Source organism: Hyposmocoma kahamanoa, unplaced genomic scaffold (genome assembly GCF_003589595.1).
Source record: "Hyposmocoma kahamanoa isolate Upper Pololo Valley unplaced genomic scaffold, ASM358959v1 63, whole genome shotgun sequence".
In the NCBI taxonomy this organism is placed as follows: domain Eukaryota; kingdom Metazoa; phylum Arthropoda; class Insecta; order Lepidoptera; family Cosmopterigidae; genus Hyposmocoma; species Hyposmocoma kahamanoa.
The window spans coordinates 7,300,050-7,323,972 of record NW_020653851.1 but is presented as its reverse complement, the minus strand read 5'-3'; the positions used below and the strand labels follow the sequence as shown (position 1 = coordinate 7,323,972).

Sequence of the window (23,923 nt, the reverse complement as noted above, 5' to 3'; positions counted from 1 at the left end):
ACTGCAAACTTCACTGAGAAGAGAATCTACAACATTAAAATTAAATGTTCGATGTTTGATGTCGAATGAGCGTACATGTTTTTAACTTGTGGAGCATACTATATCTTGCTGTTAAAGATTTTTTACGCGGGTTTTGTTTGATGTGAACTTTTTAAGATTTGATTTTTGCATTTTTGTCAATAGGTCAATGACGAGAAATCGAAATTCAAAACGTTAGTATCTATGATCCCTCTACAAATTTTAAAACCTTCAAGAGCGGGTACACTCGGCAACTTCCAGTAGCGCGTCTGCAGCGATTCAGTCGCGATGTAGTAGCAATGCAGTCACTCATTGTTTACCTTTACACACGCGCGGCTCAAGCAGCGATACAATGCCGAAGCAAAGGCGATGCACATTTTTAATGATTCAACTTAAGCGTTGCATCAATGCAGTAGCACCAAACCGCCTATAAACCAAAAGTGATGCGTCGCGATGAAATCGCGCATTTCAAAAGCCATCGTGTGTGACTGCTCTTAGGCAATTAAAATAACATAAATACGTTTCGCTTTAGTTGGATGAAAATGTAACATTTGCAGCAATGTTATAACGATACGAAACGTAATTTTCAACTCGAAAAAGAAAAATGGCAACACTGGTGGTGGTGATAATAAAATAAATCAGTTTTTACTTTTTACGCTATAGTGATACTTATTTCAGTACTCTTTAATGTTCACGTGTGAAGCAAACTGATTTTATGTTGGAAACAATAGATTTATGAAATAGCTGATTTCATAAGCCCTCGGTATATAATTTTCTCATTTTAGACTGAACAAGAGTGTGTACGTAGTTTGATTATAAAATACGACGGGGCTTCCCCTACAATGAAGAAATCAAAACAAAGTTCCGCTTTTAACGATATAGAACAATTATTGGAAAGTGATGATGATTTGCCAAGTAAGTACCTACCTATTTATTATTTAATTACCTATAATTCGTTAATAAAATTAAATCGCGCAGGTATATAATGCAATACCTATTAATAATGGAATGTTAACATGATGTAGACTTTGTACTCAACTTAAGTACGGTAAGCATTATCACAGTCGAGCTAAACACATACTTTTGTATAGAGTAGAGTACAGTCAGCAAAATTTTAAGACATATTTCATATTTCATATTTATTTATTGCATTTCTACATGGTTTCCTTAGATCTAGAATACATTTAATGTGAATGACTTGAGGTAAAAGTTTCAACAATTGTATGCATTGTATCTTTAGGTGTGGCTCTATTTAGATAGATCTACCATGTCTTTTAATTAGGGACATCAATTAAATTGCAGTAAAGCTTTTGCAGTTTTGCAGTGCATACTTCTTTAACTTTTACAAATGTAATATCAGAAGTGGCAAGTAATACAATAAAGGAACTAGGTACATAGGTACAGTCAATAGCACATCAAGCTTTTCAGTTTTGTTCAAATATAGCCTCCTGCACAACAGAACAAGATCCGTCAAAGAGTAGCTTAATGTGCTGCCATCTGTACTTTAAACTAGCACATTAATTTAAATAAAAAGCACAACAAACTTAACAGTTTCAACTGTTCCCATCACAAGCAGCATAGTTTGAATTTAAACCCAAGCTCAATGTGCTCTTGACCGTGTACCTTAATATATGAAATAATACTTATTGATATAATTTTAAGGTGACTATAAGGAAATTGCTGATATTCCTGCGTACAAAGATGACAACAGATTTGAAATAATCACATTTCCTTGGATCACAAACCGTAATTTAAATAAAGCAAGAACAAGCATCTCATGTCAAGAAGACAACATTATTGAAGATGTACTGAAAAGTAAACTTGAACATTTAGGAAGAGGTGAAAAAATTTTGCTCAAAAAAGGTGTTCTGAATAATAAGGATTTAGTTTGTCTGAAATCTATCAAAGAATTTGGTGATGCAGCTTGTACATTTGATTCACTCATAACTCTTTATTGGTTCACTGAGTTCTTGGTGCGGCAAGATCTGCAAGCGGACTACAAATTTCTTAGAAGTTGTCTTGTCAAGGATTTAACATGTGAACTTCCACACAAAAATGATTGTATTCCTGATTCTGATGATAATTTATATAAATTAGATATTTTAATCAAGTAAGCATAGCTATGGATTTCAAGAATAAGATTAGGTATTTAGTTAAGTATACTGACAAAACATTATATACATTGTTTATAGCAATTAAGTGTATGTATTTCATAACTATTTTTGATGCCTGTTACGAAATCAATATTTTGATAATATTTCATATTATATTTGATAGTACCACAACAGCCTGTAATTTGTTAAGGTAATAAACCATTTTTATACAAACCCATTTTGCTTTTCATATTAAAAGGTTTGGTTATGCTGCTGAATATTGTCCAGAGCATACAAAAACAAATCAAATGAAGCAGCTATAAAATTTTAACTAGGTAATGGTTCATACTCGACAACAGTGAAGTCCAACAAAAAGAATTATTAATTATGATTTTACTAGCATAAGCAATGCGTTCAACTCGGTCTATTTTTTTACGAGTATAAGTATAGTTTTATTTGCTTGTAAAACAAATTTATCTTTATGATTAAACACCACTAAGGCCTTTTTTACTTCTAAGTCAGATTTTCATTTCATCAGATTTTTACTAAGACAGACTTCTATATGGTCAGATTGTTATTTCGTCAGATTGGTACAGTTAACTGAATCATAAACTATTAATACACGGTGGAAGTGACAACTAGCCAAAATCAAAACAGTGCATTCAGACCAGACCAATCATTTAAAATATCACAAAACAAACCAAAAGATCAACGATCACTGCCATGGATTTCTGTCATCCAAGTACGCAGAACCTGTATGAAAATGGCAAAATTTTTGAAATGAACTAGACTCATTTCGAAGCATGTACGTACATCGCTCCTAAAATGGGAGTCAAGAATAGCCAATTTAGGGTTTATTTTCAGTTCTTGTATTAATATTGTTTCTTTTTATATTTCATGAAAGAAATTACTATTCTTCTGACCATAAATTACATTGTTTTATACATGTATGTACGACAAATGTAGCGTATTGACTGCAACGTCGATGACGAAGAATTAGCCGAATTGATGCTGATTGGATTACCCGCTGAATTCGATTTTTTAATAATGGCCTTGAAAGCATTGACCTATCACTAAGATATCGAAACTAGATTAAGATTTTGTTAAATGCCAGCCTATTCAAAATGAATTCAAGAGAAATTCTTCAAATTCAAGTTTGGAACACAATGACAAAATTTTACTGACAGAAAACAAATTCGAACCGATCTGTAACAATTGTCTTCAGAAAGCCACATTAAACTTCCTTTATTTTTTTCCATCCTCTAAGCATTAAACCCAATAGTACCAAGTTGAAAAAGAAAAACTCAAAGAAACCTGAGGCTTCGTCTTCAAATAAAGGAAGTTCCAATTACTGTATATTATTATTATCTACTAAGACTACTTTAAAACCAAGTAACTGTGATCAATAAAGTTGGATTATAGATTCAGGTTGTTCTAGTCGTATGACTAATAGGAAGGATTGCTTCTCGATCCTTGGACATTTAAGTTTAAGCGGTATGTTAACTCTTCGTGATCATTTAGCTCGCGGTATTGATTTTTCAAACGGAGATTTCACTCCATGTGTTCTATGCATTGAAGGAAAAGAAAAGAGGAAATCCTTTCCTCGTGATCAGGCACATATACTCGATGGGCACATAGAAGCGTGACTATATTAGACTTAATCCATACCGTATGTGGACCATGTCAGTTAATAGTTGGAGAGGTTGTCGATAACTTTTATCACTTTTGCTGACGTGAAAATCTTTTATATATGTACACACACACATATATGTATATATATATATATATATATATCCGATATTATATTTTAACTATATATCGTTTAATTTACTGTTGTTTCAAGTCTTAAACATAGAAATAAAGAGCTTATATTTATTTAATACCTATTTATGGGCTTTGTGACGTAAGTCATTCGTCAATAAAACTTATATTTACCAAACATCATAATTGTATAAATTGCATAGGTGTTTTATACAACAACGGATTACATTTAAAAATACTATAATCTCAGTACAGAGTACTAAAAAAACCGACCTCAAAAGTACGTGGAATTACGTCTATTTGCTAAGTTTTATTGAAATAACCCCTAGTTCGCCACTATACAGGAATTGACACTGGAGATAATAAAAATAGGTTCTCACTACGACGCTACTCAAAGTATATTGAGAGAAAAACGCCTTGAATTGGAGAAATAGCAAAATCAACCATTAAAGTAATTGCTCCTAAATTAAAGTTAGACGCGACGCTATTTATAAAAATGAATCTTCATGCGTGAACAGCCACCCTTCGAGGTGGGTGATTGTCTTCGAAATGAAATGGGACCATTATGGAAGTACCCCCTTTCCAACAAAAAAGAATGATGAAAATCGGTTCACAAATACCGGAGTTATCGCGTAACATACATACAAAAAAAAAGAACATACAGTCGAATTGAGAACCTATAATCGAGAAAATATTGTCCATAAAGATGGCTGATTGAGTATCAGCAATGACCGGAGGTGAGTATTACGCGACACCGCTGCGCGCCGCGCCACTAAAATATACTGTTTTATTTTATTTTCAATGTATTGTTTTCGCAAATATATTAAAAAACGTTGTTTAATATATCTGCGGATTTGTCATTTTCACTTGTCCCGAAGAAGCCTCGTAACTCGTGAGTAATGACTAACTTTCCGCACTTGTATCAAAAATAACTATTGCGCGTAGATTTTTAAATGAAAAAGAAAGCCTTTCCTAGCTTGTGAGATGAAAAGGTTTTTTCGCTGTCGTGAAAGAATTTAAATCTCGTTTTTCTTTATGTAGCTCTTAGATAAACAAGTTTATTTTTTAATTGACGCTAAATAAAACTTCAAAAGATATTTCTAATTAGAACTGAGTAGAATATAATGCGAGTCTTCGATCGAATTATACTTTTCCAATTTTTCGGAAATTTTTCGTAAAAATTTCCATTAAGCGAATTTTTCGGAAAATTACCCAACAGTAGATATAGATGGAGGCCTTAGACTAGCATGCTTCTCGTTTCTCAAAAATATGATATCCAGAAATGGGCAAGCACCCGGGTTTTAACGCGTGTTAACATCCATTAATCATTAATTAATCGTGGGAAAAAAACTATTTACAATTAAATATTTGGATAGTGGCTGATTCTCAAAAATCTTGATAAATAAAAAAAAACTCAAAGTATCAAATGGCTGTTCGTACCTGCCCGTGAGTGCGATTAAAAAAAATAAAAAAGTTAGGTTAGACTTTATAAAACAAATTTGAATTTGTCTAACTTGTGATAATACGTACGTTTATTGAAAAAAATGAATTTAAATAGCCTGATAATGGAGAACATTGACGATTATGATATTACTGAACCATCAGCAATGGACATGCTTCTTGTTCGATTGGAAGAAATTAATCAAGAGAACGAAGATTTCATGGAAGTACGGTTTTTGTGTCCACTTAATTTAAAAATATGTTCTCTTGCCAAGCAATTATGTTACTTTTTATCACTCAACCTATTGCTGTTTCATACAGTTATTGCTGGAGAAATTAGATGACATGGTGATAACTTGGGAGCAACCATGGTATCAAAAGATTAACTCCGTCACGAGACCAATTAAAGAAACAAATGAGGATGTGAAAAGTGAAAGCGAGACCTATCGCACAGATTCGTTCACACGAGAAGAAAGTACGATAGTGCAGAAAAATTGGAACAGATTTAGGAAGGTTAGTATAGTATACTTTATTTGGCCGGTGTTTTGTCGGCGCAAGCGAGCGAAAGCGCCATTTCGAAAAACAAAGCACGTTCTGGTTTTTCGCGACTGTTTTACAATTTTTTACGTCCTATTTATAATCAATTTTAAACTTAAGCTTAATTAAAACAAAAACAGAATTTTAAAACAGGGTATAAGTATTGTAAAACATGCTCAGCTGAAGAATTTTTCGAAAAGGGGCTTTTGCCCTTTCTACAAAACATAAGTATGCATGATCTTTCCCTGGGAAAATAAATATAATCGTTTAATTACTTAATTGTACAGCTATTTGCTTTTCTGAAGTCATTATACATATTATTTAACATTATGTTGTGTCACATGTGTCAGTCGTTATGTGCAAATAAATTAATAGTGTTGTTTTAATATATTATTATGAATGTTAGGCCATAACGTACATATTTATGGTAGAGGTGAGCATTTAAACAAAAAGCACTTAAATAGTTGGCTTTTTAAAATAAGCTCATAAGCATGCATTTCAATTTAAGCATAAGCATTGGTCAGTTCAATACTTAACAATTTGATTTTTTACAACGCGCTTATGTTTCAAGTTCCGCCATCCATGTTTCCTAAACAAATTAATTAATCAACGTGAAAATTAATTATAAACTCATGTTTTACAGATAATCTTTCTTGTCTTAAAACCTGTCGTCTGCCTACTGTTGCTTTTTGATATCATCACAATGTTGCAAGCTTTTTATAGCATAAAAGTCTATGCGCCTAAACATTTTTCTAAATGATTTCGTAAGTTTCAAGCTAAAAAGCGTTTAAGAGAAAAGCTTTCACAGAGCTCAGCATTTAAAAAATAAGCAGTTTTGCCCATGTCTATTTATGGGTCTTTTCGTAACCTGAACATAAATAAATATTTGGGCAAATTTTAAAATTTAATTGAATATATATTTTTTGTATTAAATTTATCCAGAAGTTCCGATTACCAGACAAACCCATATGTATAGCAAGATGGAGAAACAAAGAAGGCAAGCATCCTACAGTTCCTCAAGAAAGAGCACGGCATTTTGTTATATCATACCTGGCTAAGGGATTGGAACGAAATCTTTATCAAGTATACAGGCACTTTCTCACTGAATATGGGGGCCCTGTAAAAGGACCTTACTCTGAACAGGAAGAAAAAATTATGGAAATATGTTTCCACCATTGCCCTAAAAAAGCTGTGGTTTATTTGTCTGCTATACTTAGCAGAGAACCTAGGAATATCTATAACAGATTACGCCATATGCGCAATGGTAAGTTAATGCTAGACAATTCATATTCTATTGAATGAGACTTGTTTGTAAAAATAATTTTATTATAGGAAAGCCGGAATCCACAAAGAAAATAAAATGGAAACTGGAACTTGCAACAAAGTTTTTGCAAAAGTTGATTAAATATTCAGGATATTCATTTAATGAATTGAAAAATAGAACATTTGACTTATCTGTGTGGCATAAATTACAAGTATATATGAGACAACCATATGACAAACTAAAGAAGTTTTGGTATCGGCAACTTCATGTGCTTCTGTTTGTAGAATATGATGTCAAGTTTACAAGGCTTGGGAAAAAATTGATGAAAATGTAAGAATGTTGTTCTATACGTACTGTCATGTACAGTCAGTTCAAGTTGTTTAAAAATTTTTCAAGACTGTTTTTTCCAGATTAGAATCCGCTCCACTATACCAAGTGTGGACTGACATAAGATGGAAAGATGTTGCAAAAAAATTTCCTGACGGCTTTACTTCTGCATTTTTGAGAGGTGTTGCTTACAGACTAATCAGAAGGTACCAAAGACGTAACTACAACTGGCTCAGAGACCCACTCATTGAAGTTGTTAGTTATACACTACGCCAGATGAAAACTGCACCTAGAAAAACATATCGCCTTAAAACTTTAACATTAAGTTCTGAAGGTATATTGACACCAATAAAATACAATGTCAAAATGGATTTGCAGTCAATAAACTGATAGCGCTATGTACCTACCGCTTTTTTATTACATACTTTTCTAGGACATTTTGGTAAGCATTAAAAATTTTGTGCTCTAAATATATTGGGTATTTGCGACTGATTTTTCTGTGTTCTTCACTATATGTATACGTTCTGTCAAATAACTTCTGGAAATCTATTTTCTCCACAAAAGATGGAGAAACAAAGACTGAATATCACTTACAAATGATCTTTCACTACACAAAACTATCGAAATTATTGTTATATTAATATATTAATGGCTTATTCAAGATCTTTACAGTGTGCAGTGCTTCACCACTGCGACCAATAATTTAACTATGGCGATCACCGCCCATTAAGTCTGAGTCAAGAGAATAAAAGAATTAAAAGATTTTCCTAGCTCCTATTAGCTTAAACTCTTGTGATAATGGCATATGCATGCCAATCAGCATTTCGAGACCGTTTCAGCCTTGTGCCAGAGCTTCTTTTCTTTGCTTGGCACTGGGGGAATTACCAAAGGCTTTTAGTGTGTTCTAGATCCTTGGGTTGTAGCCAGATGTTTTAGGTGGTATAATAATGTGCACCACTGTTGATGGATGGATTGAGGATGACCAGTTTGGTCCCAAAATGTAGGGTTTATAGTCAAAGTGGCCTAGAACACACCGTTATTTTTTAGACAGTCGCAGTTCGCTTAGTTCTCCATTACAATATTTCTTTTTTAACTACCTTGGGTAGGGAATACCACAGACATAATATCTAAATAGACGCCGCAAGTGTACAGTCAAGAGCACGTCAAGCTTGACACTTTGTACTTTGGACCGTTCTTATCGTAAGCGGCATAGAGTTGGATTTAAGTCTTAAGTGTCAAGCTTGACGTGCTCTTGACCCTGTACCTACTTCGCGTGCCCAGTGTAAGTTATAAACGCTTAGTTACCGCTGCTATTAGAGATGGGAAAAACTGCTTATTTTTTTAAACGTTTAAACGTTATGCTTTTTTAGAAAAAGCGTGCTTTTTTAAACGCTTTTTCACTTAAACGCTTGTTAGTTTGAAGCTAACAAAATTATCATAGACTTTTACGTTAAAAAAGCTTGCAACGTTGCGAAAGCAAAAGTAGACCACTAAAGGTTTTAAGATAAGTAAGTTTTTTTTGTAAAAAACAAGTTATATTTTTATTTATGACATAACATTTTTATATTAACATTTTGTTCATTGGCGTTTAAAAGCGTTCAAAAACATAAGTTGTTTAACTTTTGTAGTTGTTAATCGTTGAAATGGAAAAAACTGCTTATTTTTTTAACGTTAAAACGTACGTTTAAAAAGCATGCTTGTAAAAGCCTTTTCTAAAAAGTCTTTTAGAAAAACGTTTAACCGCATAGACTAACGCTTACGCTTAAAATGAAAAGCGTGCTTATGCGCTTGTTTTAAAAAGCAGACTTTTTTAAGTGCTTTTCGTTTAAACGCCCACCTCTAGCTGCTATGCTTCAGAACCCATCCGGCCGTTATCGTCTCCTTGTGAGTGATTTTAGAATAGTAGCTCCTTTGTCTAGAAGGTATTGGATATTCAATTATTTTCATTGATACGTACAGTCAAGAGCACGTCAAGCTTAACACTTTATACTTTGGACCTTAGAATAATAACGCATAGAACGATAGTTTCATATCAAACGAACTGTCACATGTGAGGCAAAAATCAAATTCATGTAGGCTAGTGTTAGTAGTAGGTTAATTTTCGGTTTTAGTGAATATTTATATAAAAATACAAGTTGAAACGCGTTACTTCCTTGTGGAATGTGATGTTAGTATCTATTTTATGTTTATCTGACGTATTTTTACACTCATTTACCGCACATTTCGTCATTTTTAGCTAAAATTCTTGATCTGTTCGCGGTGCAAGTTGACCTTGAGCACTGAAGGCCCGCCCGCTCGTGTAGGTCCATTGGGCGCGCTTCAATTTGCCTCACTTAGCGTGTGCGGACTAGGTTTCTATGCGTTATTATTCTAAGCTTTGGACCGTATATATCGTAAGCGGCATAGAGTTGGGTTATAATGTTGTGTCAAGTTTGGCGTGCTCTTGACCCTGTACAATACATTTACGTAGCAAAACCGTACGTATAATGAAAAATGTGTATCTAATCTACGAAAGGCCACCGCTCCGTTCGTTGAGAGATTAGTCAAGATATCGTATTCGTGGTGATTAAAATAATTTTGAATTGATAGTGTAATAAATAAATATTTTAAATATCCACTGAATTTTTAGAGTCTAATTAGCCGTAGGAACAATTTGTTGTTGTTGAAGTTGAATATGACTTGCGCTTTATATTATAATAATGGCCATTGCGCGTCGTTTGTTCAATTAAGTCATTTTTCATAACAAAATAAAATTCATTATTCAATTGAATTCTGATCTATAGAAAAAAAAAAGAAAAAAAAGACAGTCGTACGCGACTAGAGATGGGTCATGGATAAATATCCATATTTATCCATTTTTACTCGATATTTATCCAAAAACGTGGATAAATATTTTTAATCGTGGTTTATTATTTATATAGTAAAACAAAGTATATTTCTAAGCTTAATTTTAAACATTGATACAATTTAGTAGCATGTGCGTATAGTACATTGCTTGTTATACCTTTTTTTCTATACACAGTGATAAAAAGAATACGCTTAAGTACCGTAAATACCTGTGTTTTTGCGTGAATTTTTTAAATGCGTAGTTTATTAAAAAAATCTCTTCACACAATATTAAACAGCTGTCTAACATTTTGCATGGATTTTTTTCAAATTACTAAGTTAATCCGTTATTGTACAGTTGTTCAGCTTCGTATATAGAATATAAGGGTTTTTGGTTGTCCAATATTTTATTTTAAAAAACTGTACAGACTAATTGGAAATACTTAAACAATAATTAATTCTAATAAAAAGGAAATTCAATTCAAAATCACTTGGCCACTATTTTGCCAAAGCCTAAATTCGCTACCTACCGACTAATTTACATGAGTGCGAAAGAGACGGAGAGAGTCGCTTAGGAGAATTGTGTCAGCAACTTCGCGCCTCAGATGAGGTCTGCACTCCGCGCGCTTCGCATCAGTTTATAGATCCAGTCCATCTTGTGGTTTTCATTAAAATAGCGCCATCTATTACCCACGAGCGAAACTAACTCGTACTAAGCCAATACGTAGGTTATAGGTAGACATATATATCTAGCGAGTCCCTTTGAGTGCCTTTAAGTACCTTTGAGTGCCCACGAGTGCTTTTGAGTGCCTCTGAGTGCCCGCGAGTGCTTTTGAGTGCTATTGAATGCCAGCGAGTGCTTTTGAGTGCCTGCGAGTGCCTTTGAGTGCCCGCGAGTGCCTTTGCATGTCTTTGAGTGCCCGCGAGTGCCTTTGAGTGTCTTCGAGTGCCCGCGAGTGCCATCGAGTGCCTTTGAGTGCCTATGAGTACCCGCAAGTACTTTTGAGTGCATTTCAGTGCCTACGAGTGCCTTTGAGTGCTTTGAGCGTAATCGAGTGTCTATGAGTGCCTATTAGTGCCCGCGAGTGCCAGAGAGTGCTTTTAAGTGCCTTTGAGTTCCCACGAGTGCCATTGAGTGCTTTTGAGAACCATCGAGTGCCTATGAGTGCCCGTGAGTGCCTTTGAGTGCCCACGAGTGGCTTTGAGTGCCCACGAGTGGCTTTGAGTGCCATCGAGTGCCTATGAGTGTCTTTGAGTGCTTCTGAGTGCATATGAGTGCCCGCGAGTGCCTTTGAGTGCCATTGAATGCCAGCGAGTGTTTTCGAGTGCCTTTGATGCGCGCGAGTGCCTTTGAGTGCCTTTGAGTACCATCGAGTGCCTATGAGTGCCCGCGAGTGCCTTTGAGTGAATTTGCACACAAGCAAACGTTTCGCTTTCTTAAGCTCGCAATACATGTTGGCCGAGCCTAGGCGAGTGAAGGCCAATACTAACGTGTAGACAGCCTATTTGCCTTGCCTTCGTTCGGTGTCGCTCGCCGAGTCAACGTGTAATAGGGCTTAATTGGCGTGGCTTGTCACGACTCGTCGTCGCTCGCGACCACTTGTCTCACTTCGAAGCGGTCGGTGTCGGTTTTTCTACACAAATCAAAGGCGCTCGGCCAATGGTGTTGGCGTGAGTCGCGGTAATACGTGCAAAATGGCGCTCAGTAAAAATCAAGATATTGTCTAATTTTTGAAGATCTATCAGAATGAACCTGTTATTTGCAACTTCTTCTTTTTTGTTTTTTGTCTTTTCTTTTTTACAACGTTATTGCGGTATACACTAACGTCATAATTATAGGCGCTCATTAAATAAACAGCAGCTGTTGCAATACCTTCTACGTCGGTGTCGTCCATATTGTTTCAGTGCACATTGAAACCTGCCGGTGGCCAACGTGTGGGCAGCTCCACAAAACTCGTCTAATCAATTTGCCCACACTCGCGTCGGCTTAGGTTTGGTCAACATAGAATGGGTTCTCGCCTTGTCGTGGCGGGGGGGCTCCAGTAGCCGTGATCGATTTCGTCACACGGTGAAGCTAAGAGGAATCCATGGGCCGGCTAATGGAGCTAGACTGGTCTGAAGAGGAGGGCGTACCACGCGGGCTCATCTTGGTCTTGGGCAGGGGTTCCCAAACTTATTTTGTCTACTGCCCACCTTGAGAATAAATTATTTTTTACCGCCCCCATTTTTTCACCTACTTAAAAACCACTATAACTTTAAATGACATTAATTATTGTGAACTATATTAGCGGAGATTAAACATTCATTCTAAACGAGACTTTTAGTATAACCCGCAAGAGTTAACTTGAGACCTGAGCGCAGTAGGCAGTACACAACGGCGCTTAGGACTCAAGTTAACTCTTACGGGCTACACGTGCCAATGAGAATGTATATTATTTCAATAATCATTCTCATTGGTCATCAACTTTATAGTATTCAGACAGAGTATCTTTTATTCAAAATAAAACAAACATAATCGATTCTAATATAAAAACTAATGTGAAGGATGAATCTGATGCTGTTTAATAAGTTTGTTGATATCAGTTCAGTCCCCCCGTTCCGTTACATGCAAACGATTTTATCAATTTAGTAAACAGCGTTGTCACCGCACTAAAACCACATTCACACAAATATGACGATGGGAATGCTATCAAGAATCGTTGAACAATTGACTACAATCCAGGGTACAATTGCGAGATCGGTTTTTGTACCCAAAATTCTTGGTAGCCATTTTCGAACTTGATTTTTAATTCCTCGTTCGTTGTCGATCTATAAGTTCTTCTTCCAGCTGAGGTGATATTGCTGTGTTGACATTTGAAAACGGATTCAACTTCCAGTCTGGTATTTTCAAGTTCAAAATGTCCTGGTATCGTTCGGTGAAGTCAATGTGGAGGTTTTTCAAATTTCAAAAACTGTCTCCGTGGCCGAACGGTTACCATGCCGGACTGCCACGCAGAGGTCCCAGGTTCGATTCCCGGGTCGGGAGAAATGTTTGTATGCCTTACATTTATTTCTCTCGTGAGTTTGGTTGTAATTTGTGGTTGTCTATGTGTGTGTCTATGGCACCCGCGACACAGGGTTTCCCTAGTGCGGGGCTATGTTGAGTGTGTGCGTTATTTATTTATTTATTTTATTTAAATGTAGGCAGTAGGCAAACAAGTCATCGTTACTGCAGGATACTAATAAATTCGGAAAATTGTGAAACTCACGTCTGCCCATATTCTTTTTGTGTAGAAGCAGTTTGGCTGCGAAAGCATCAACGACATTTTTTGTTTTAATTAAATTTAGTTCATCACCTTGCAGTTGGAGATTCATGTCGAACAATTTATACAGGTCTGTCATGTAAGCTATTATTCTTTGTTGTAATGAGCTTGTTGCGTAATTCAGTATCTTTAGTTTCCAATAATTCTATCACAGAGTCAAACAGGTTGTAAAATCGAGTTAGACAATTGCCTTTTGATAGCCAACGAACTTCAGTATGAAATAACAAACGGTTGAAATCTTCGTCATTAGTAACACAAAGCTGATGAAATAATCTATCATTCAAAGAGCTGTTACGGTTTTTATTGACTGAATTGATGACATATTGCAGTGATTGAAATAGTCGTTCACTAAAATTGTTAAAGATAAAGCGGTAGGAGATATATAGTTTAAAATAAAGAACCTTTGACGATAATAAGTGTATACTTCAATATCAATTTTTCTTACAATACAACACTGACAAAACAATAGCTGGTCGCTAAGCAACGGACTACATAGTGTTGTCCTAATATTCACCTCTCTTTGAAACACCAGCCATCTTCTTCAGCGTCTCGGTTCTGGGCCCATAAAGTGGTTTGGTGAGGATGTCAGCAATCTGTCTAGTGGCAGGCACGTAACATATACTAATGCTCCCATCTTGAATGCATTCTCGTATGAAGAAAGATCGAATCCTAATATGCTTTGTTCTTTGGTGGAACTCGGGCGGATTCTTAGCTAATCTGATGGCAGACTCGTTATCCACATTCAGGGATGCTTGACATTCTTCATTAGTAATATCTTTGTAAATGCTTTTTAGCCAAATGATTTCTCTGGCGGCTTCACTCGCAGCTACAATTTCTGCCTCTGTGGAGGAGATGGCCACGGTATTTTGCCGTTTGCTGCTCCATGATATCGGGCCTCCTGCGTACATGCATAAAATGCCCGAGGTTGACCTTCCAGTTTCCATGCAACCTCCATGATCAGCATCACTATAGCATTCTAACTTGAGGACTTTATCCGGTCTGTAGATAATGCCTTCATCTATCGTTCCTTTAAGATAGCGCATTATCCTTTTGACGTTAAGTATATCCTCCTTTGTTGGCTTTTCTAAATTACGAGATGCCACGCTAACAGCATAGGCTATGTCTGGCCTTGTACCTGTCATCAAATATGCTAAGGTACCAACTGCTTCTCGATATGGGAAAGTTATAGCAACTTCTCTATCTATTTGGACATTACTTGGCTTCAGAATCGGCGTTGGCACCGGTTTAGAGTCTTCCATGCCAAACAGTTTTAGTACACGTGCAATATATGCCTTCTGATGGAGAAGAATGGAGCCGTCGGAGTTCCTTTTTATCTCCATGCCAAGGAAATAGCTTGCTGGTTTCACTGTTATTTTGAAACGTGCTCTCATTTCTTCTAGAAAACAGTTAGCCTCTTTCTCGCTTGAAGACGCCATTAGACCATCGTCAACGTATAGGGTTAGAATAATTTTCTCTTTCCCTCTTGTCCTTACGAAGAGACAAGGGTCATATTGGCTTTGTTTGAAGCCTGTCTTCATGATATAGTCTGTGATGCATCTGTTCCAACATAGTGGGGCTTGTTTAAGCCCATATAAGCTTTTCTTCAACTTGAAGACATGCTTTTCACCAGTATAACCTTCAGGCGGTTTCATATAGACTTCTTCGTCTAAAGTTCCATAAAGAAAGGCTGTGGAGACGTCAAATTGTGCTAATTTTAGCTTATCCTAAGCAGCAATGCTCAACAATGCTCTTATAGTGCTGCTTCTGGCAACAGGACTAAAAGTTTCATGGAAATCTATGTCCTTTCTTTGCGAGTACCCTTTTATGACTAGCCGAGCTTTGTATTTGTCTACAGAGCCATCCGGGTTAGTCTTAACTTTGAATATCCACTTACAAGGAATTGCTTTCCTGCCTTTCGGTAATTCGACTACCTCCCAAGTTTTATTTTCTCTTAGTGAGTTTAGTTCACTTTCGATAGCTTGTTGCCATTTCTCTTTATCTCTGCATGAAGCCTTATTATCGCCTGTTTGAAGGTTTTCGGTTCAAATATACTATCAGCTTCGAGCGCCATGATGTAATCGCCGAACCTTACAGGTGGCTTAAGATTCTCTCTGTTTCGTAATGACATCCGATGTCTTTCAGTTTCCTCATTGGTTAACTCAGGATCATCAGGTTCATTAATTTCAGTGAGTTCTTCATTGTCTTCTTCGGAGCGAGCTGATTCGAACAACGACTCGTTTGGATTATCACCAGTCTCATCATCTGTCTCACAACGTGCCATTGACGAAGAAACGTCTTCAGTAATTTCGTTTTGTTCTTCAATCACTACATTCCGTTCAACAGTTGTCTCGAAATCGTTTTTTTCGACTTGTGCTGAGAGACTTGGAAAAGAAAAGTTGTGGTTTTTACGTAGGTTAGGTGTTGGCTTTTCTGGTTCAGGTTCATCCCTAGATTTTCCCAGTAGCGGAATCTCTTCGAATGTCACGTCTCTGGATCTAATCAGTTTGGATGATTCTTTATCCCAAATTCTATAGCCCTCATCACCTTCGTAACCAATTAGTATACCTTTTTGAGCTTTTTCCTGAAGCTTCTTGCGATTTACTTTAGGAATGTGGGCATAGCATGTGCAGCCTAAAATTCTAAGATGTTTTATCGCTGGCTTCTTTCCGAACCATAGCTCATGAGGAGACTTTCCTGACACGCTAGTCGGCCCTGTGCGATTCAACACGTAGACTGTCGCATCAACTATTTCTGCCCATAGGCCATCAGGAATTTTCTCATGTGCATGCATGACAGCACGAGCTGCTTCTACTACAGTTCTGTTCTCACGCTCTACAGATCCATTTTGTTCGGGAGTATGAGGCATTGTAAATCTTTGCTTTATGCCGCATTGAGCTAGGATATTTTTGAATTCAATACTTGTAAACTCTCCACCATTATCACTCAACATTTCTTTGACAGTGTGTGTCGCAACTTTAGCTTGTTGCAGGAATAGCTTAAGCTTTGAAGCTGCTTCAGACTTATGACTAAGAAAGTAGATATAGCGATAGCGTGTATAGTCATCTTTGAATAGAATATAATATCGTAACTTATTGCCAATCGAATATGGAAAAGGTCCGCAAATATCAGTGTGAATTAGTTCACCAGGTTTAGTGGCTCTAATCCTTTTACCAAAAGATTGCTTATGAGCTTTTCCATAGATGCAGCCCTCGCAAATGTCAGATTGTCTATTCTCAACTTTTAACCCAAACTCTTGTTCAAATAACTGACGCACATGTCTTTTATTCTGATGTGCCAACCTTTCATGGTACACTTGTAATGGATTAGACAGTAACTGATTGACTTCTTGATTATTAGGGGTTACACATTTTATATTTAACTTGTATAGTCCTCCTTTAATCTCTCTAGTTCCAATTACTTTGGTATTTCCATTTACTTTTAGTACGCATTGTTTCGGCGTAGACTCAAACGTACTTGCAGATGAGTTATCGTGTGCAGAGAGTACTGAGAATAAGTTTCTTTTAATGTTTGGAACATACCAAACATCCTTTAGCAATATATGCTCAATTTTACCATTGACATTGGCTTCAGCTCTAACATTGCCTATTCCGATAGCTTCAATGGTTTGTCCATTTGCAGCAGTCACCGTATGTAAATTTTTAAAGTGTTCAAAACTTTCGAAGAAATCACCGCTATTTGTGACGTGGCTTGTCGCACCATTATCGACGTACCAGTTTGTCTTATCTATTGGTAATCCAGCTTCTATAGCTAACACTGTCAGGTTTACATTTGATTTCTTATCATCATTTGATGACTTTGGTGGACGTCCATCGTTAATCCACTTTTGGCATTTACGAACACTATGTCCAGTTTGTCCACAATAATTGCATTTGAAAACTTTTCTTTTCTTCTGTGTTTTTATTGTTAACACTTCTTCAGAATTCTCTGTTTCTTCTTTACTTGCCAAGGCTTTTTCATAAGCACTAAGCTGTGAGGTTAGGTTGTCAATTGTCCGATCGTTTTTTGTTACTAAGAGCCAGCTTGATTTGAAAGCAAAGTAATCTTTGGGCAAAGTGCCAAGAATTTTACATATCAGCAATATTTCCGGCAGATTCGTGTCGAATTGGCCGTTTAAATCATGCCAAATGTTTTTCAACGTAGATATGTGCTTTCTTATATCATGCTCAGGATCCTTTGTGTAATCAAAGAACTTAAGACATAGGTCATAGCTTCTATCTTCGCTATTTCCACAATATAGACGTTCTAGCTCATCCCATACCTCTTTAGAGCTTTTGTATCGCATGACTTGGTCTAGTATCTCATCTGTCATGTTTGTCGTCATCAAAATCAAGACAGCACAGTCAACTGATAAAAATTGATACAAATCCTTCTCATATTTCGTCTTAGCGGCAGCATCGGTGGTAACGACACCAGTCGCTGAAGGTTGTCATAATATTAACTCTTTAGTTTCTAATGTCTATTTTGAACTTTACATTTGATAGTCTTTTAGTTCATTGTTGTCAAATATTTTTGTGGAATAAAACCGTTATTCTAAAGGTTTTATCTTATTTATCAATTTATTCCACAAAAATATTATCAGAATAAATAAAATGGAACGGTTTCTGCGTCCCGATAAACTGAACATTGATCCAACCGGTAACTCCGCCTCCAAGGAATGGGAGCACTGGAAGAGGACGTTCGAGAGTTTCTTATCGAACTTTACAAAAGAAACAGCTGGTATGAAAATAGACATACTTATAAACCACGTATCTCCAACAATCTTCGCATACATAAGTGAATGTACTACCTATGAAGAAGCCCTAGACATACTCGACAAACTATTCAATAAACCAAAAAATGTAGTCTATGCCAGGTATATACTAGCTACTAGGAGACAAAAGCACGATGAGAGCATTGATACTTATATGCAGGTGCTAAAATTATTAGCGAAAGATTGTCCATTTGGAAAGGTTGATGCTGAAACGATTAAATCCGATAATATTCGAGACGCATTTATTACTGGTCTCAATTCGAGTAAAATCAGGCAGCGATTGCTTGAAAATCTAACTCTATCTCTTGACAAAGCCTATGATCAGGTGAGATCGTTAGAAATGGCGGAGATGAATTCACAGAGTTACGAATCTTCAAATTTGAATGCTGTACAAGGTTCATCAAAGGAAGAAGAATCATCAGCAGCGTCTTTCTTCAAGCGAAAATGTTTCTTCTGTGGGGGTCGCGTGCATCCTAGAAAAGATTGTCCAGCACTCGACTCTACCTGTCAGATTTGTGAAAAAAAAGGACACTTAGCTAAAGTATGTCGTAGCAAGAAACGGACTGCTGCATCAGTAGTCGAAACTGAAAGTAATAAAACTAGTGCTTGTATAATAGCGGCATCGCCGGACTCGCTTAGAAAGGCTACTGTAACGGCGTACGTTCAAGGGAACGTCTCTGCCAAAATTGGAGATTATGAGTACAAAAATCTGAATCTACTCATAGTAAAGAATTTATGCGCTGATCTCATCATTGGACATGATATTCTGCATCAACACTCTTCACTAGAGTTTTCTTTTGGTGGTTTGAAGGAACCTATTAAAGTTAATGTATGCAGTGTTGCTGCAGCTACCGTGCCTGCCGTACCACTGTTTTCTAATGTATGTCCTGAAATTAAGCCTGTTGCTATAAAATCGAGAAGACATAGTGAGGATGACAAAGAATTTATAAAAGAGGAAGTCAGGAAACTTTTGGCTGATGGAATAATCGAAGAAAGCACGTCCCCCTGGAGAGCTCAAGTCCTTATCACAAAAAATGTCAACCATAAGAAGCGTCTTGTCATCGATTATTCCCAAACTATAAACAGATATACTCATTTAGATGCGTACCCTCTACCAAACATAGAGGAGCTGGTGTCACAAATATCTAGATATCGTATATTTAGCGCTATAGATTTGCAAAGTGCTTATCATCAAGTTCCTATTTTGCTCGAAGAACGTCATTTTACGGCTTTTGAAGCTTTAGGAAATTTATACCAATTTCTCCGAATTCCATTTGGCGTTACAAACGGCGTCTCAAGTTTTCAAAGGACGATTGATTGGGTAATCCGAAAAGAAGATCTCAAGGGAACGTTCGCTTATCTTGATGATATTACAATTTGTGGCAAGACCCAGCTTGAACATGACAAAAATCTTAAGAAATTCTTGGCAGCTGCCCAGAAATATGGCCTCACTCTCAACAAAGAAAAGAGTAAGTTCTCACAAAACTCTATTAATATTCTGGGTTATAACATAGAAGACAACATTATCAAACCGGATGCAGACCGCTTGCGCCCACTTCTGAACTTACCACCACCATCTGATCTATCATCACTGAGAAGAGTGATAGGAATGTTTGCACACTATAGCAAGTGGATTCCAAATTTTTCAGAAAAAGTTCACGATCTTACTAATGCAAGGATATTTCCATTAAGCGACAATTTAGTCAAAAACTTCAATGTACTCAAATCAGATATAGCCAAATCAAGTATTCATGCAATTGATCATAACGCACCATTAACCGTGGAAACAGACGCGTCAGATTATTCTATCGCAGCAACTTTGTCACAGGCTTCTCGGCCTGTTGCCTTTTTCTCCAGAATGCTAAACAAAAGTGAACATAATCACTCGGCGATAGAAAAAGAAGCTTACGCTATCGTCGAATCGCTGAAGAAATGGCGTCATTTTCTTATCGGCAAACCCTTCCGGCTTATCACTGACCAAAGATCAGTATCTTTCATGTTTAACAATAACGAGCAAAATAAAGAATGAGAAAATACAACGCTGGCGTCTGGAGTTGGCGCCATTTAAGTATGACATTATATATCGTCCAGGCAAACAAAATGATGCAGCGGATGCACTCTCACGCGTATGCAGCTCAATATCGACACGAAACGAAAAGTTATATTCACAATGATTTATGTCATCCGGGCATAGCACGAATGACCCACTGCACTGGCTTAAATCAAAGAATCTACCATATTCTACGGAAGAAATTAAAAACATGACTAAGTCGTGTAAAATTTGCTCCGAAATAAAGCCAAGATTTTACAAACCTACAATTGATCCAGTTTTGATAAAAGCTACGTCGCCTATGGAGAGACTGAGTATCGATTTCAAAGGATCAGTACCTTCTAATACGAGAAATAAATACATTCTTACAGTAATAGACGAATACTCACGCTTTCCATTTGCATTTCCGTGCCCAGACATGAACTCTTCAACGGTAATCAAACATTTAAATGAAATTTTTATGCTATTCGGTATGCCGTCTTATCTACATTCAGATCGAGGAACCTGTTTCATATCTACTGAAGTAAAGAACTTCTTAAATTCACGTGGTATTGCGTCGAGCAGAACTACACCTTATAACCCAAGAGGAAATGGACAGGTTGAACGTTTTAACGGAACTCTTTGGAAATCAGTGCAATTGGCTCTACGTTCGCAGAACCTACCAATAGAAAATTGGGAAAAGGTTCTAAACCAAGCTTTACATTGTATCAGATCTTTGTTGTGCACAGCGACTTGTTGTACGCCGCACGAAAGAATGTTTACACATACCAGGCGGTCATCGAATGGAGTATCTATACCTACCTGGCTGACGGAATCAGAAAAAGTATTAATGAGAAAATTTAATCGTACTAACAAGTATCAACCTATTGTTGAAGAAGTAACTCTTCTGCACGTAAATCCAGACTACTCCTATGTTCGCTATGAGGACGGTCGAGAGACAACTGTTTCCAACCGACATTTAGCACCATTGAGCCTAGATAGTCAGATAATGGTAGATGAAACAACAAATATTGAGGCTCTTAACGAAAACTCCAATGAAGTGGAGGACCCTAATCCTACATCTCAAAATTCTGAAACCAGATCTTCTGATTCCGAAAATGAGACTGAAGACATAGACCACCCTGAACCTCCAGCGGACACCGAACCAGAGATTCGAAGGTCTGCAAGAGTGCGACACCCACCAGCCCACCTCGAGGATTATTTTCAAGGCTGATAGAATGTCATAATATTAACTCTTTAGTTTCTAATGTCTATTTTGAACTTTACATTTGATAGTCTTTTAGTTCATTGTTGTCAAATATTTTTGTGGAATAAAACCGTTATTCTAAAGGTTTTATCTTATTTATCAATGGTTCAACAGGCTTACGGGTTTTTCCGTTTAAAATATCATCAGCTCCGGGAATTGCCTTGCACACTGTTTCAATTCTATATCTCCAATGCTTATAGTTTTTGTCATCCAGGTGCATTACTTGAACTTTCGATGCCTCTGCAATCCCCTTTTCCATAGTGACGTCAGGCTAGTTACAAGTTTTTGCAAGAAAAGTAAAATATTTTCTTTCCCAGAAATAAAACTTATTTACATTTACACTGTATCTTTAAATCTCTGCTACCATGTTAAAGATAAAGCGGTAGGAGATATATAGTTTAAAATAAAGAACCTTTGACGATAATAAGTGTATACTTCAATATCACTTCACTTCACTTTTTATTTTTATGGCTCCATCAATATGAGAACTGATGATTTTGCCAATGTCACAGTTGAAAGAAAAAAAACGAAACAAAAAAAAAAAATTTCGCTAAGCTCTAATAGGACATTAACCGGTGTTGGTAAGTTGGACTACGGGAGTACTCAGTTGAGAATGTAAAACAAAACAGCAAAACAATATTTATAAATATATGTTATTTAAGTGGATAAATTTACATAGAGTAACAATATGGGGGGAGAACACTAAAGTTAAGAGGTTGTTTATGTTAATGGGGCGGGGGAATTTTGGAGAAAGTAAGTTATAAAGTGGAACAGCAATATTTGGACAATTGAAAAAAATGTGTTCCAAGGTACCGTCTTCTAGGCCGCACTCGCACAGAGAGTGATCTCGAACTCTGATTTTACGCAAAAATACAGGTGTGCAAACATGGCCTAAGCGCAAACGAATAATAGTGGAAGTGATGTTTTTAGGCAAATCGCGACGTTTAAAAAACCAGGGTTTAGTGGGTAGATTTGGTTGGAGATTACCATAGTGTCTACCAACAGTTTGTCGTGATTCCTGCCAAAGGACCGACCAGGAGGCTAGCATTTGGGGTTTGGTCATGGCGAGCAGATCTCTGGGAAAGCACTTACAGTATTTGCATACGCCAATTCTTGTCGCATCCTTTGCAAAGGCGTCTACTGCTTCGTTGCCACTAATCCCACTGTGACCGGGAATCCAGGCCAGAGTTACCTCAATTCCCGCACAATGACATCGGTACAGAGCTTCCTTAATTTGGAGGGTGATGGAGAAATTGTCTTTGGAATGAAACGGTAGCTGAATAATGTCTTGGAGGCAACTTAGTAAGTCTGAGAAAACCAAACATTTATTAATTTTATGGGACTCAATATATAAAATGGCTTCGAGTATTGCAATTGCCTCTCCCGAAAAGACCGAATTCAGATAGGGGGATTTAAAACTGAGTACGACATTGAACTTGGGGAACCAAACCGCGGCTCCCAAGTCGCCATGTTCGTGTAATTTTGAAGCGTCGGTAAAAACAGTAGTCCAGTCATGCCATTCTCTCTTAACTATATCGTTGAAGACTTGGTTTGCTCCAGGGGTATCTTTCATGATGCCAAAACTAAGATAGACTGTTGGGCGAAACGTTAAACATTTAAAATCAGTTTCAAACAACGGGTTCATATAATTTTGGTAAATAGGGAATGGGAGATTGGAAATTTTGTTAAAACTGTTGATAAGAAGGGGGGGTTTCTTGTGTGACCAATAATTGGAGGAAGGGATAATCTCCGACAAGGATTGCAATACGGGAAGCAAAGGGTGAGAAGAATATTGAAAGATCTTGAAGAGGAATCTATTAGCAAGGAATTGTCTACGTAGATGTAGAGGGGGCTCCAGACATTCGACTTGAAGAGCGTTTGTTGGTGAGGATTTCATGGTACCTGTGATTATTCTCAGGCATCTTGCCTGGATTCTGTCCATCTTAGCCAAGGCTATTTTGTTGCATGGTTCCAGAAGGAAGCCGCCATAATCAAAATGACTTCTAATGATTGCGTTGTACAGGAGCTTTTGGTTATACGGATGTGATCCCCAACGAACACCAGAAAGTGCACGTAGGACATTTATGCTTTTTTCAGCTTTTTGACAAATATAGTTGAGGTGATGGATGCCAGATAATTTTGAGTCCAAAATAATGCCTAAAAATTTTACTTTTTCCCTCAGTTCTATGATTTCCCCATTAACATGTATTTCAGTTTCAGGGAGGCGTCTCTTGCGGGAAAAAACGACAGCTGTGCTTTTGTTAGCTGAAAGAGAGAGGCCGTGATCG

General features: G+C 37.0%; 2 protein-coding genes and 1 long non-coding RNA gene across 3 annotated transcripts; all 3 read left to right on the top strand.

Annotated features, from left to right (window-relative positions):
• Window positions 1–778: 778 nt before the first annotated feature.
• LOC113230536 lies at window positions 779–2,147 on the top strand. The gene is made up of 2 exons (XM_026464523.1): window positions 779–933; window positions 1,681–2,147. The coding sequence occupies exons 1-2, from the start codon at window positions 861–863 to the stop codon at window positions 2,130–2,132; spliced, it is 525 nt and encodes a 174-aa protein (XP_026320308.1). The 5' UTR covers window positions 779–860; the 3' UTR covers window positions 2,133–2,147.
• Window positions 2,148–5,432: 3,285 nt separating this feature from the next.
• LOC113230514 lies at window positions 5,433–12,228 on the top strand. The gene is made up of 6 exons (XM_026464480.1): window positions 5,433–5,539; window positions 5,634–5,825; window positions 6,792–7,113; window positions 7,182–7,443; window positions 7,524–7,882; window positions 12,172–12,228. The coding sequence occupies exons 1-5, from the start codon at window positions 5,438–5,440 to the stop codon at window positions 7,828–7,830; spliced, it is 1,185 nt and encodes a 394-aa protein (XP_026320265.1). The 5' UTR covers window positions 5,433–5,437; the 3' UTR covers window positions 7,831–7,882; window positions 12,172–12,228.
• A 10,767-nt stretch (window positions 12,229–22,995) lies between these two features.
• On the top strand, window positions 22,996–23,923 carry LOC113230378. The gene is made up of 3 exons (XR_003310485.1): window positions 22,996–23,519; window positions 23,611–23,708; window positions 23,850–23,923. It is a non-coding gene; the product is annotated as an uncharacterized LOC113230378 (long non-coding RNA).